Source organism: Salvelinus sp. IW2-2015, linkage group LG7 (genome assembly GCF_002910315.2).
Source record: "Salvelinus sp. IW2-2015 linkage group LG7, ASM291031v2, whole genome shotgun sequence".
Classification (NCBI taxonomy): Eukaryota; Metazoa; Chordata; class Actinopteri; order Salmoniformes; family Salmonidae; genus Salvelinus; species Salvelinus sp. IW2-2015.
Window position 1 is genome coordinate 21,042,561 of NC_036847.1, and position 15,135 is coordinate 21,057,695.

General features: G+C 40.1%; 2 protein-coding genes across 6 annotated transcripts in view; both read left to right on the forward strand.

Moving 5' to 3' along the window:
• The window catches only part of LOC111966576 (6-phosphofructo-2-kinase/fructose-2,6-bisphosphatase 2-like), a 43,369-nt gene extending 36,037 nt beyond the window's left edge, over positions 1 to 7,332 (forward strand). For all 4 annotated transcript variants that reach the window (XM_070444524.1, XM_023991331.2, XM_070444525.1 and 1 more), the window contains one exon: positions 3,951 to 7,332. In XM_070444524.1, coding sequence (XP_070300625.1) covers positions 3,951 to 4,004 — 54 coding nt within the window. In that variant the 3' untranslated portion in view covers positions 4,005 to 7,332. The remainder of the gene's footprint in view (positions 1 to 3,950) is intronic.
• A 253-nt stretch (positions 7,333 to 7,585) lies between these two features.
• On the forward strand, positions 7,586 to 15,135 carry LOC111966577 (complement component receptor 1-like protein). 2 transcript variants are annotated; one of them, XM_023991335.3, is made up of 11 exons: positions 7,586 to 9,838; positions 10,219 to 10,419; positions 10,777 to 10,873; positions 11,224 to 11,297; positions 11,754 to 11,993; positions 12,124 to 12,309; positions 12,573 to 12,669; positions 12,794 to 12,867; positions 14,060 to 14,239; positions 14,472 to 14,551; positions 14,667 to 15,135. In XM_023991335.3, the coding sequence occupies exons 1-10, from the start codon at positions 9,781 to 9,783 to the stop codon at positions 14,480 to 14,482; spliced, it is 1,218 nt and encodes a 405-aa protein (XP_023847103.1). In that variant the 5' UTR covers positions 7,586 to 9,780; the 3' UTR covers positions 14,483 to 14,551; positions 14,667 to 15,135. The 2 variants fall into 2 exon arrangements, with proteins under 2 accessions (XP_023847103.1, XP_023847102.1); XM_023991334.3 differs by having other exon boundaries at positions 7,587 to 9,838; positions 11,751 to 11,993.

Genomic DNA, 15,135 nt, shown 5'->3' on the forward strand with positions numbered 1-15,135 from the left:
TATTGGTAGATGGGTACACATTTTTAAAAAGCAGACACTGAATATCCCTTTGAGCATGGTGAACTTATTACACTTTGGATTTTGTATCAATACACCCAGTCATTACAAAGATACAGGTGTCCTTCCTAACTCAGATGCTGGCCTAATTGACAGCAAAAAAAAGGAAGCCTGTACAGACTAAATATATTCCAAAACATGCATCCTGTTTGTAACAAGGCACTAAAGTAATACTGCAAAAAAAATAATACAACACATTACTGAGTACCACTCTCCATATTTTCAAGCATAGTGGTGGCTGCAAGTCATGCTTACTCCGCCGGTTAATCCCGCATTCGCTCAATTCGCTTAACGGACACTGCCGGTAATTCATCAGGGATAAAAAAGAAACAGAATGGAGCTAAGCACAGGCAAAGTCCTAGAGGAAAACCTGGTTCAGTCTGCTTTCCACCAGACACCGGGAGATGAATACACCTTTCAGCAGGACAATAACCTAAACACAAGGCCAAGTCTGCACTAGAGTTGATTACAGTACCTAGAAGTGGTGAATGTTCCTGAGTGGCCTAGTTGAAGTTTTGACTTAAATCTACTTGAAAATGGTTGTCTAGCAATGATCAACAACCAATTTGACAATCCTTGAAGAATTTTGCAAAGAATAATGGGCAAATGTTGCATAATCTAGGTGTGGAAAGCTCTTAAACTTACCCTGAAAGACTCAGCTTTAATCACTGCCAAAGATGATTCTAGCATGTATTGACTCAGGGGTGTGAATAGTTACGCAAATTAGATATTTATGGATTTCGTTTTTTCTAATAAATTGCAAAAATGTCTAAACATGTTTTCATTTGGCATTATGGGGTATTGTGTGTAAATGGGTGAGGGGGGGAAATTAGATTTAATTATTTTGATTCAGGCTGTAACACAAATGTGGATTAAGTCAAGGTGTATGAATGCTTCTGAAGGCTGTACAGTTGTGGTCAAAAGTTTAGAGAATGACACAAATATTATTTTTCACAAAGTCTGCTGCCTCAGTTTGTATGATGGCAATTTGCATATACTCCAGAATGTTACGAAGAGTGATCAAATTAATTGCAAAGTCCCTTTGCCATGCAAATGAACTGAATCCCCCCCCCCCCCAAAATCCACTGCATTTCAGCCCTGCCACAAAAGGACCAGCTGACATCATGTCGTGATTCTCTCATCAACACAGGTGTGAGTGTTGATGAGGACAAGGCTGGAGATCACTCTGTCATGCTCGATTGAGTTCGAATAACAGACTGGAAGCTTCAAAAGGAGGGTGGTGCTTGGAATCATTGTCTTCCTCTGTCAATCATGGTTACCTGCAAGGAAACACGTGCCGTCATCATTGCTTTGCACAAAAAGGGCTTCACAGGCAGGATATTGCTGCCAGTAAGATTGCATCTAAATCAACCATTTATTGGATCATCAAGAACTTCAAGGAGAGCGGTTCAATTGTTGTGAAGAAGGCTTCAGGGCGCCAAGAAAGTCCAGCAAGCGCCAGGACCGTCTCCAAAGTTGAGCTTGCTCAGGAATGGCAGCAGGCAGGTGTGAGTGCATCTGCACGCACAGTGAGGCGAAGACTTTTGGAGGATGGCCTGGTGTCAAGAAGTGCAGCAAAGAAGCCACTTCTCTCCAGGAAAAACATCAGGGACGACTGATATTCTGCAAAAGGTACAGGGATTGGACTGCTGAGGACTGGGGTAAAGTCATTTCTCTGATGAATCCCTTTCCGATTGTTTGGGGCATCCGGGAAAAAGTTTGTCCGGAGAGATCAGGTGAGCGCTACCATCAGTCCTGTGTCATGCCAACAGTAAGCATTCTGAGACCATTCATGTGTGGTGTTGCTTCTCAGCCAAGGAGTGGGCTCACTCACAATTTTGCCTAAGAACACAGCCATGAATAAAGAATGGTAACACACATCCTCCGAGAGCAACTTCTTCCCAACCATGCAGGAACAGTTTGTTGACGAACAATGCCTTTTCCAGCATGATGGAGCACCTTGCAATAAGTCAAAAGTGATAACTAAGTGGCTCGGAGACAAAACATCGATGTTTTGGGTCCATGGCCAGGAAACTCCCCAGACCTTAATCCAGGGGTGTCAAACATACGGCCGCGGGCCGGAACCGGCCCCAAGGAGGTTCGATCAGGCCCGCAGGATAATTTGAAAGTGGAAAAAATGCATAAAAGACATGGAATTAATATTTTTAATTCGCTGCAATTCATGGATTATCCGCTAAGGGGCGCACTCTTTCCATCAGAGTAGAAGACAAGCTGCATCACTGAGACGACTGAAAACAGCAGACGGTATCAATGCGCCATCTGCTGCTTGTTACGACGTTGTTAATACCTTGGTCTCTACCTCTTCCGCTACACCCTCATTAGCCAAAATGTCGTTATCCAAACGGAGAAAAGTAGATAAGGAGTGTAGAATTTTCAAAGAAAATGGACCACGTCCTATTTTTTACAGAGATGCACGGAAAACCTTCGTGCTTGGTGTGTTTGCAACAAGTTTCGGTATTGAAGGAATATAATATTCGACGCCACTACGAGGACTCATCACAGCGAAAAATATGACGGCTTGCAAGGACAACTGAGAAGAGATAAGATTAACGAATTGCTGGCGGGTCTGGGAAACAGCAGTCACTTTCATCCAGAGCCGAGAAGTCAGTGAAGAGCGGTAAAAGCCAGCTACCTAATTGCTAGCGAAATAGCATTAGCATCGAAGCCGTATTCCGACGGTGACTTTGTTAACGATGCATGATGAAGGCGGCTGAACTTGTATGTCCCGAGAAGCGACAAGCTTTTGCAATATTAGCCTGACGAGAAATACTATAGCAGAGAGGATTTCGGAACTATCGGCAGATTTAGACAGTCAATTGAAACAGAGAATTCAATATTTTCCTAATGTTCTTGTGCTTCTTTACACCAAAACAAAGGAAAGACATGATATTTTGTTTTATTATAGCAGAGTATGGTATAATTTTAATGGTCCGGCCCACTTGACATCTCCCTAGGCCGTATGTGGCCCACGATGCGAAATGAGTTTGACACCCCTGCCTTAATCCCTTGAGAACTTGCGGTCAATCCTCAAGAGGCGGGTGGACAAACAAAAACCCACAAATTCTGACGAACTCCAAGCATTGATTATGCAAGAATGGGCTGCCATCAGTCAGGATGTGGCCCAGAAGTTAATTGACAGCATGCCAGGGCGGATTGCAGAGGTCTTGAAAAAGAAGGGTCAACACTGCAAATATTGACTCTTTATTAACTTCATGTAATTGTCAATAAAAGCCTTTGGCACTTATGAAAGGCTTGTCATTACTCAGTATTCCATAGTAACATCTGACAAAAATATCTAAAGACACTGAAGCAGCAAACTTTGTGGAAATTAATATTTGTGTCATTCTCAAAACTTTTGGCCACGACTGTACTTTTCAGGATACATACATCTACTTCTGTGCTAAATTTGGTGCTTTTGTCACAAAGTTTACTATTGAGTCCACATTTTTAGTTTAACCGCACACCACTACTATACAAAATATATTTTTCATTCGTCTTTTTTTAACAAGTAAATTATGGTAAATAGTTTTTTTTTTTGTCTAACTACTTGCTTGACAAAGCCTTAACATTTTCAGAAGGATCAGAAGGACCTCACCATTTACCCCTGTTAGTGCTTTAAGGGTTAAAATCATATATATTTTTTAAATTCTGCAATTTTAGTTTCCCCATTTGCCTCATTAAATTTGATAATTTTCTAAAAACAGCTACTTATAAAAACAGAGTAAGCTGTGTCTTGTGATTGACCTCACCCTCCTCTCTGAGCTCAAGTGTAGCAGAGGCCAGTCAAAACAAACTATGAGGATGGCACCTAGCCTTGGCACTGCTTTGCATGGAAGTAACACTCTGTTTCCCCCTCCTTCTGCCTCTTAAAGGAGTCTCTCAACTGCTTCAGCCCAGGAGACGCAGAAGATGCTGTCCACAGTTGAAGAGGACCGAGAAGGGTGTCTCCACTTCCCCACATTTTCGCTGCCATCAGATCTGGGTTCAAATACAATTTAGAAATCTTGTTAAATACCTTGAGTGTTTGCTTTAGCTTGCCTGGAGTGCCAGGTGGGTAGTGTTTGCACTTTGGGGAATTTTCCACTGGTTCCATTGCAACATGCAAGCGCTATAAAGCACAGCTAAATTATTTCAAATAGTATTTGAACCCAGGTGCTCTGCTCAGGCTTGCTTCATACCCTGCCAGCCTTACCAATTTGATTGTCAAGCAGGAGTTCAAGCACACCGTCTTAGCAGCAAATTAGGTATGGAATGTGGTAGTTGTAGTGGCCAGAATTTGTTCTACAGTTCCATTTCTGTTGCCATCTGTTAGATAGATGGTGTGGGTGAAGAGCGATATGATTTGAGACAAACATGACCTTGCGCACACACACTTATCAACAGTCAACGTTTAATTTATTGTGAACAGAACTTTAGAATGTTGAATAGAGGACATCCTTGAGATTATTTGTTTCAGTAGATTTGAGACATTCAGTGATTTTGTCTATTACAATGTATATAATTTATACTATAACTAATGGAGAAGGTTGCCACACTGAAAAATGTATCAAAAACAAAGCACTGACTACAAACACTGTCTTATCCTTAAATTATTATCCTTTAATTCTACAATGTAGTTTATAAACAATTACTTAAGGTCTTATGAATAATATATTCTGAACAAAAATATAAACGCAACATGCAACAATTTTAATGGTTTTACTGAGTTACAGCTCATATAAGGAAATCAGTAAATTGAAATAAATAAATTAGGCCCTAATCTATGAATTTCACATGACTGGGCAAGGTCGCAGCCATTGGGGCCTGGGGAGGGCATAAGCCCAGCCACTTGGGAGCCAGGCCCAGCCAATCAGAATGATCTTTTCCTCACAAAAGGGCTTTATTACAGACAGAAATAGTCCTCAGAAATTAACATTAAATTCTCTGGCAACAGTTCTGGTGGGCATTCCTGCATTCAGCATGCCAATTGCACGCTCCCTCAACTGGAGACATATGTGGCATTGTGTTGTGTGACACAATTGTACATTTTAGTGGTCTTTTGTTGTCCCCGGCACAAGGTGCACCTGTGTAATGATCATGCTGTTTAATCAGCTTCTTGATATGCTACACCCGTCAGGTGGATGGATTGTCTTGGCAAATGAGAAATGCTCACTAACAGAGATGTGCATACATTTGAGAAGTATGAAAATCTTTTGAGAAATGTATTTTTGTGCGTATGGAACATGTCTGGGATCTTTTATTTCAGCTCATGAAACATGGGACCAACACTTTACATGTTGTCTTTTTATATTTTTGTTCAGTATATGTACCCCTTTAATTGGATAGTTGAATATCATCTCTTTTGAACATTCTCATACTTGACCAGCCCTGTTTCCTCAGTGAGAGTATGCTGAAAGACCACCATACAGGATTTAACATTTTGGCTTAAGAGTTAATGTTATTAGTTAGTCACATGTTACTTTTACATGTTACATTACTGTGTGTGTGTATAGAGTTCACATTTCACACTGCAATTCTGTCACATATTCATGGCCATGTTATGAAACACCCATTTCTTTGCATTATCGATGCATCCATTGCACGTCCTCAGCTAAAATGGCAACATGATTTAAGGGGGGAAATAGTTTTTAGACAGTACTACTGTAGTTACAGTTAATATTCCATGCATCAACATTTTGGAATATTTATTCTTAAATTTGCTATACTGACATTTGAAAAAGCACAGCGTAAGCGAAGATGGGTACTTTCATACTTACAGTTCACTGATTGTGTCCAACCATGTGTATCTTGTTTATTACTGCCACATTGATAATGTTAAATTCAATGCTGCTCTAAAGTGCTTATGTGCCGGTGTTTAGCAACATTGTCTTGTAAGAGCCACAAAAGTAATGTTATCATATAAGTAGGCAGAAGTCAGTAGCCTGTAAGACTACAACATACTGAATGATATAATGGTATGATGCTGTAAGATATTTTTAGATCACTAGAATTATCTGATGTAAGTGTAAATTATTGAAGAAATGATCTTGTACTCTGTCAGAACATCTTGCTCATGGCAGTTTGACTTGACTTGGTTCTCTGGTACATAATGTGGCCAGATTTATTGAGCTCATTGGGAGGTGTCATCCTGTTTCCACTACAACTCCCTGTCTCTCTCTAAAGCCAGGGCAAGCCTGTGGCAGAACCCTGGCTATGGGGCTAGACTCTGGGAGTGGCTTTTGGGAATAATAACCTAGATGACTCTATCTTCTTATATTTGACCTACAGTATCTGTGAAAGAGGACTAATACAAGAAATGTCTCAAAGACGTAAAGGGACGGTGGCAGCAGGGGATTGGGAATGTTCAAATGTTTCCAGACTGGTGTGTCATAGGGGAAATGGGTTGGTTCATTGTTATACTACCATCTGAAACTTCAGTGTCTGTGTATAGCATGAACTACTGAAGCATACAGTACATTATTCTCACAGGAAGTATTTATTTGGTTCAATCAGCAGGGGTGCCTCCTTTTTAAATTTATTTCACCTTTATTTAACCAGGTAGGCAAGTTGAGAACAAGTTCTCATTTACAATTGCGACCTGGCCTAGATAAAGCGAAGCAGTTCGACACTTACAACAACACAGAGTTAAACAAACATACAGTCAATAATGCAGTAGAAAAATAAGTCCATATACAATGTGAGCAAATGAGGTGAGAACTTTGACTATTACTTTTTTTTTTCTGTTATTGGAAACAGTAAAGTCCTTGTCACGCATTACCGCTTTCACAGCCTTGTTTGTGTATCGGTGGGCATCTTTCGCAAGACTGCATTGTACTACACTCGAAGCAACCATTTACCTAAACCAACAAGACTTTAAGGTGTGGAGACATTGTAATGAAATGTTATGAGTCATATATAAACTTGTATTACTGTATTTGTAAATTAGGACAATTCTGAACTATAGTTGGAATAGAAATAATAAATTGTTGGGTTTTCTGATGTGTAGGGAATTTAAATGGTGCTTTCTATAAATGTGTCAAACTCATTCCACGGAGGGCCGAGTGTCTGTGGTTTTTCGCTCCTCCCTTGTACTTGAGTGATGAATTAAGGTCACTAATTAGTAAGGGACTCCCCTCACCTGGCTCTCTAGGTCTTAATTGAAAGGAAAAAACTAAAGTCAGCAGACACTAGGCCCTCCATGGAATTAGTTTGATACCCCTGCTATAAACCAATGACAGACTGAGGACCAAAATAAATCAGTACTCCGCCTATAGACATCCTGTCCTTTGGATGAGTGGTTCATCAGTAATCAAATGTTGATAACATGGCTAGTCTACACAAATGAACTGAACAAAAATATAAACGCAACATGCAACAAAGATTTTACTGGGTTACAGTTCATATAAGGAAATCAGTCAATTAAAAGAAATTATTTAGGCCCTAATCTATGGATTTCTGTTGGTCACAGATACCTTTAAAAAAAAAAAAAAAAAAGTAGAGGTGTAGATCAGAAAACCAGTCAGTATCTGGTGTGGTCACCATTTGCCTCATGCAGCGCGACATCTCCTTCGCGTAGAGTTGATCAGGCTGTTGATTGTGGCCTGTGGAATTTGGTCCCATTCCTCTAATGGCTGTGCGAAGTTGCTGGATATTGGAGGGAACTGGAACATTCAGTTGTACACGTTGATCCAGAGCATCCAAAACATGCTCAATGGGTATCATGTCTGGTGAGTATGCAGGCCATAGAAGAACTGGGACAGTTTCAGCTTCCAGGAATGGTGTACAGGTTCCTGCGACATGGGGTTGTGCATTATCATGCTGAAAGATGAGGTGATGGCAGTGGATGAATGGCACGACAATGGGCCTCAGGATCTGGTCACGGTATCGCTGTGCATTCAAATTGCCATAGATAAAATGCCATTGTGTTCGTTGTCCGTAGCTTATGCCTGCCCATACCATAACCTCACTGTCACCATGGGACACTATTCACAACATTGACATCAGTAAACCGCTCACCCACACAACACAATGCCATCTACCTTTTACAGTTGAAACCAGGATTAATCTGAAGAGCACACTTCTCCAGAGTGCCAGTGGCCATCGAAGGTGAGCATTTGCCCAGAAGTCGTTCACGACGCCGAATTGCAGTCAAGTCAAGACACTGATGAGGACGACGAGCTCGCAGATGAGCTTCCCTGAGACAATTTCTGACAGTTTGTGCAGAAATTCTTCAGTTGTGCAAACACACCGTTTCATCAGCTGTCTGGGTGGCTGGTGAAGAAACCAGCTGTGGAGGTCCTGGGCTGGCGTGTTTCCACGTGGTCTTGGGGTGTGAGGCCAGTTGGACATACTGCCAAATGCTCAGAAATGACGTTGGAGGCAGCTTATGGTAGAGAAATTAACAATCAATTCTCTGGCAACAGCTATGTTGGACATTCCTGCTGTCAGCATGCCAGTTGCATGCTCCCTCAAAACTTGAAACATCTTTGGCATTGTGGCCTTTTTATTGTTCCCAGTACAAGGTGCACCTGTGTAAAGATCATGCTGTTTAATCAGTTTCTTTATATGCCACACCTGTCAGGTGGATGGATTATTTTGGCAAAGTTGAAAAGCTCGCTAACCGGGATGTAAACACATTTTTGCACAACATTTGAGAGAAGTAAGGGATATTTTATTTCAGCTCATGAAACATGGGACCAACCCTTTACATGTTGCGTTTATATTTTTGTTCAGTTTTGTACAAATACAATTGGGAACAGTAAACAAGTTGACAAGCTAGACCTATATTAGTTATGTTTTGATAATAAGAAGTTTGGTGGGAACTGGATTGGGTGGAAACTGGTTTGCCCTGCCAGTTTAACTACCATCATAGGAAACATATTTTGTCTGTCCAAAGCATGTACAGAACATAGGGTGTGGTAAACTAGTGCTCCCACTAAAAGTTCAGTGGTATGATCTTGCCTCACTGCATTTTGTGTGCAGAAGTTAGAATTGTATAATCTTACTAAAATGGGAGTGTTGCTTTCTGTGGACCTGCTCTGCAACATGAATACAGGCTAGAGCAGAAATGTGGGTTAAATTGGAGGATCAGAAGTGGAGGGGAAATCAGTGAAGAGAAAGAAAGAGGCAGACAATGCTAGTGTAAACAAATCATGTTCTGTCAAGTTTTTCTTTTTTTAAATCTTGTGCCTTTGTATTTGATCCTTAGATTTGTCCCCAAAGTGAAATTGGCCATAGAGCTTTCCACTCTTATCTTGACAGACGTGTGCAACTAGAATTTCAGGAGGAAATTCGATATGTAAAACATATCAACTTTGACTCACTCCTATTTTGGAGTGCATCTTAGTCCACTTATCATACATGATTTACAAATATCAGTGGGAAAGCACAGGTTGTAGGCTATACAGTGTAGCTTACTAAATGGCCAGTTTGTTTTGCATGGCCCGGTGACCCAGTTGGGGGGAGATTTTACTTAAGGACCAATGGAATGGTCTAAAATGTGCAAACTCCGCCCACCCGGGGCAACAGGCCATGCAAAACGAACACGCCCCGTGAGTAAAGCCTAAGCAGCTGACGTAAATAAACATCTGAATAGATATAAGCCTACTTACATGTCTACTCCGCCCTCCAACTATAAAATACAGCCTACTCTAGATAGAATTTTATTAAGCACATTTCAACGGGTAGGCCTACAGATCCGAATGCACAATAAACGTGGAGGAAATGATGAATCTGGGGTATAAAATCATGTTCTTTTTATCAATTGCCATACATCCCTCAGGTAAGATTATTATATTTGTAAACATAACATTGCACAGACCACTGTAACTATGACAATGTAATTTGTAGAATTTTTACATATTCATCGGATTAATGCCGTGATTGAAATTGCCACTGTTGATGAGTACTACAAAGCAGGATCAATGAGTTAACCAGCTAACTTGCCTAAATATATTGAAATAACATTTTTTTTTTTTAAGATAAGCTTGGAATGGACATAGTGTAATTGTCTCAACAACCAAAAACACATTCAAGTTTATTTCTTAATGAACCAGAAAGTCAATAGTTATTATTATTATTTTTTTAATCAATGTTGGCTAACTCTTGATTGATTCTGATTCTGCTTTACCTCTCTGGTGTGGCTCATTTGTTTGTAAACAGCTGAAGTTCCATCGAAATGTGGTATGCCGCCGTCCTTTCCACACATGCAAGTCAGGGACAAATACCTGAGACAGAAAAATATATTCAGCGAAGGAGCTAAAGTCCTCTACAGATGTGCTGAGGGCTACACTCAGTACAAAGGCATTCGCTCTATCATGTGTGAAGCTGGAAAATGGACAAGGTTATCCATGAAGTGTGAAAGTAAGTAATAGGCTACAGCTAAGCATTTAGCTCAGTATATTGTTGTTGTGCATAACACTGGTTCAATGAATGTCATGTCATCATATCATTATGGTTATGATAAGTGTCTCGCTGCCTGAGTCTGATGTGATGCGTGGGATGAGATTGTTGTGGCAAGGAGCTATCATTTGACACTACTCTGGTGGTTGCAAAGAGAGAAAATGTGGGAAGTTGAATGTATATTCTCTTCAGTCGTTGAGGGCTGCAGTGTCGCCGGCTTAACACTTCTCTGTATGAGTCTTTATGTTGAGTTTGGCACATCCACCCTGGATTTGTTCCCTGACTGCTCTGCTGTTTTCTAATGTGTCCTCTCCTTAGAGAAAATGTGTGGATCTGCTGGGGAGTTGTTCAATGGACACTACAATTACACAGGGGCTTCGTTCAGGGACAAGGCATATGCAGTGTGCAATGAGGGGTAAGTAACCCACTGGACAAAAACTGACTCAATCAATGTGTTTTCCACATAATTTTAACCCCAAAAAATCTATGTGATGACATTGAATCAACGTGGAAAACTGATTGGATTTGCAAAAAGTCATCAAGAAGGGCATTTCATATTTTTTTTCACCTAACTTTTAAACTAAATGACATAGTCACATTTTTTGTTGTTTTCACGTTGAATTCACATTAGTTGAAAACTCAACCAAATGTTATAAGAACTAGACATTGAACTGAGGTCCGTGCCCAGTGGGAAGTGTCTTGAATGTAATGAAATAGGCCTATAGCCTGAGATTTGTTTTCATCCTCTCTGTGATATTGGAACAGGTTTACACTGAAGGGGATGGAATACAGAATGTGTAAAGAGTCTGGCTGGAGTGGAGAGATTCCCACTTGTGAAGGTGTGCAACATTCAATTACCAATCTTACAGTAATATGCAGCAATAAGATATATCCCTTTCTAAGTAGGATACATAACACACCTCCTAATCAATGTAGTAAGCCCTACTGTATGAAATACCAGACTGGCATGACCCTGTACTTGTCTAAGAGATTGTTGGCACGACACACCAAGATACTTCTGTTGAGACTTGACCATGTTGGCCTTGGACATTCAGTCCGTAGTTGTCCCATCATCTCAAAAGCAGGATAATATCACATAAACAAACGTTTATTTAGGCTACTACAGCATGGCTAAAGTCCTATCTACTGTACTGCAATGCTTTTTACCAAAGCATAAGCTCATTGTCTCCATGGAGGCATCTCCAAAATGAGCCACATTAACAATTATGTCATTATTGATGCAATAATGAATTAAACAAAAGGCACTACCATTTGAAATGTCCTCATTCTAGTAGGAGGTAAACCACAAGTGGTTCCAGCAGAAGTGTTCTGCCCTGATCCTTCTGTGGCCAACGGTGTGAAGCTGAGTGAGGCTGACTCAGTATACAAGGTCGGAGACTCAGTGACCTTCACCTGCTCTGAGGGTTTTCTCCTGACTGGAGCCCAGCAGCTTACCTGTGGACCAGATGGCCAGTGGCAGCCCCAGCCCCCACTCTGTCAGGCCTCTGATATAACTCAAAGCTCCAAGCCTGATGGTAAACATAACACCATCCAAGATCTGTCTCTTTGATCATTGAAATATATAAAACACGTTATGATGCATTGGTATTATACTAGATGTACTTTCAATCTATTGTCAAAATGGTCCATCTCCCTTTCCTTTAGGCAGATGTAGAGTGCCACCGTACCTCCCCAACGCACACCTTTCTGACCGCTATATAACACAGACAGACTTTGGTCCTGGTGAACGGGTCCGTTACAGTTGTGCCTTGGGATACGGGAGAGCAAGAGGCACTTACTATAGTACCTGTGTCAGTGGGAAGTGGACGCCAGTAACTCTGAGATGTGAACGTAAGAACACATAAGGAGAAGTATTATTGATGTTCAGAATATATTAAACGTATATGCACAGTATATAGTACATAAAGAACATTCAACAAAATGCAACTGCTCTGTCTCATAGGCAGCGTGTTCAGGAGATTGCACTTATCTTGTTTAACCGTTAGGTGGCAGCAGATCCATAGCTAGTCTATATTATATCACTCTGTGGGAGTGAAGGTTTGTGTATTTTGTTATTTCCCCCAAAATTAATTGTGAAAGTTTCTTGTCCAAAGGCAAATCATGTGGATCTGCTGGAGAGATCTCTTATGGTGATTTCATTTATACCGGTGTACAGTTTGGGGATACAGCTACAGGGGTTTGTAATGAGGGGTAAGTATTCTGTTAGTATGTCTATTTTCTCTCGAGGCTGCCTAACCCTCATAATTGTTACAGTGTACAAATAAAATGATGCATTGCCAGATTAAATCACTTTTTGTACCCATTTTTTAACCAGGTATCAACTGGTTGGACGGGATGTAAGAAATTGCATGACTGATGGCTGGGATGGGCGTGTTCCGGTCTGTGAAGGTAGGCTGTCACATACATTTTTTAGATAGGCTACTGGGCGATTCCACACCAGAGGGAGCGGGAAATATTTTTGGTATCTCAGATTGTCCTGCCAATTCTAACATAGCAACTTCATTGGGAGGAAGAATGTTTGACATGTTTTTTTACATTTGTATCACAAAGTAATTTTGAGAAAATCATGATGAAAGTGGACATTTTAGGCCCTTTTTAGAGCTATACATGCCTCCTGTAAGGCCCTATGATCTGTGAACCATACATGATACAGACAACATCTTGGTGTCAAGAGTATTTCTTTATTCTGAAACACAATTTTTCACATTCATTTATTCAACATTGAAAATATTAATATCTCAAAACTACTCTTTTTGATTTTGTTAATTTTTTGATTTTTGTTAATTTTAAGACATATTGTTTGTAACAATATATACTGTACAAGTATATACATACAATTTCCAGAGTGGGCTCTCTGCTAATTCTGACGGTATTATACATTTTATGAGCCGTCAACACAGTGAATGGGAAATTCCCTCTGCTGGTGACTTGCTGAATGTGCAATCCTAAAGGAGGGCTGTGATTGGTTAATTACCTATAATATCAATTTCTATGTATAAAATGGGTCATGTCATTAAAAGTACCAGAGAGACCATTCTAGAAATTTGACATGTTTGAAGAGTGTATTGTTACAAACAATATGTTTACAAATAAGCAAAATGTTGAATAAATTAATGTGAGAATGTGTATTTCAGAATGTAGAAATACTCCATATTTTAGAGCAGACTATAAGGAGTATAATGACACCAAGATGTTGTCTGTATCATGTACAGTTCATGGATCATAGGGTCTCACAGGAGGCATGTATAGCTCTAAAAAGGGCCTAAAATGTCAACTTTCATCATGATTTTCTCAAACATGGTTTGTGATACAAATGGAGAAAGCTTTTCAAGCATCCTTCCTCCCAATGAAGTTTTTATGTGAGATTTGCCAGAACAGTCTGAGATACCAAAAATATTTTCTGCTCTCGCTGGCGTGGAACCGAATCACCCTATTGCACCACACAGTATCACACCTGGGTCATAGGTCAATTGCTTTAGGTATCATTGTTTTAGTTTATAACATCCCTGAACTTCCAATACTGTCACCATAATATTTTCAAAATTGTTGTAATGTAATCATGTAAATGTGTGTCTTTCAGCTGTGCAGTGTGCTGAACTTCCTACGGTGGTAAATGGAGAGACAAATGGCTATTTGGAACCACCTTACTTTTACAGCACTGTGATTGGCTATCGATGTCGCGTAGGGAAACTGATTGGAGCGAGAGAGATCTACTGTACCAAAGATGGGACCTGGAGTGATCCACCTCCAGAGTGCCAAGGTTCCAAATCCTTTTCAAGTCTATAGCTTCTCCAGCTGCACTATTTTGCAATGTTTTTTATCAAACTAGGAACACCCCTTAGGTGTTGAGAACTTGGCCCCGAGAGTAATGTCAGGGAACAAACCGCTCATCCCCTTTAAGAACAATAGAATGAAAACGGATGTTGACAATTGACAAGAGGAGCAAGAATGTCTCTTAAGTTTGGTGACTCTGTGACATTTGTCTGTGATAGGGGCATGGTGATGGATGGACCAGGCACCGTCACATGTGGCCTGGAAGGGAAATGGACTCCTGCCCTTCCCACATGTAAATGTGAGTAATTCTGAATGTTCTATTCACTGACAATATAACACTTTGTAGGCTTGGCTGATACATAACTGGAGTGCATTGTATAAAAATAAAAAATAAATTAAATCTTGTTTTACAGACCGGAAGAAATGAAAGTCAGCTACAATTGATCATTATCCTGAATGGCACCAACTCAACAACTTTACCATAATAACTTTTACCATAATAACTCAATCCATTTTATCTAGTGATGTAAAGTACTTAAGTAAAAATACTTTAAAGTTCTACTTAAGTAGTTTTTTGGGGTATCTGTACTTTACTTTTTATATTTTTGACAACTTTTACTTCACTACATTCCTAAAGCAAATGATGTACTTTTTTACTTCATACATTTTCCCTGACACTCAAAAGTACTAATTACATTTAGAATTCTTAGCAGGACAGGAAATGGTCTAATTCACAACCTTTTCAAGAGAACATCCCTAGTCATCCCTACTGCCTCTGATCTGGCGGACTCACTAAACACATACTTTGTTTGTAAATGGTGTCTGAGTGTTGGAGTGTGTCCCTGGCTATCCATTTAAAAAAAATAAAAACAAGAAAATGTG

Excerpts from the sequence above, each read along its gene's own strand:
- LOC111966577 (XM_023991334.3), top strand. The coding sequence starts at position 9,781 with ATGATGAATCTGGGGTATAAAATCATGTTCTTTTTATCAATTGCCATA. Across the intron at positions 10,874-11,223 it reads TATGCAGTGTGCAATGAGGG|GTTTACACTGAAGGGGATGG; the intron begins GTAAGTAACCCA and ends ATATTGGAACAG. Across the intron at positions 12,670-12,793 it reads ACAGGGGTTTGTAATGAGGG|GTATCAACTGGTTGGACGGG; the intron begins GTAAGTATTCTG and ends TTTTTTAACCAG.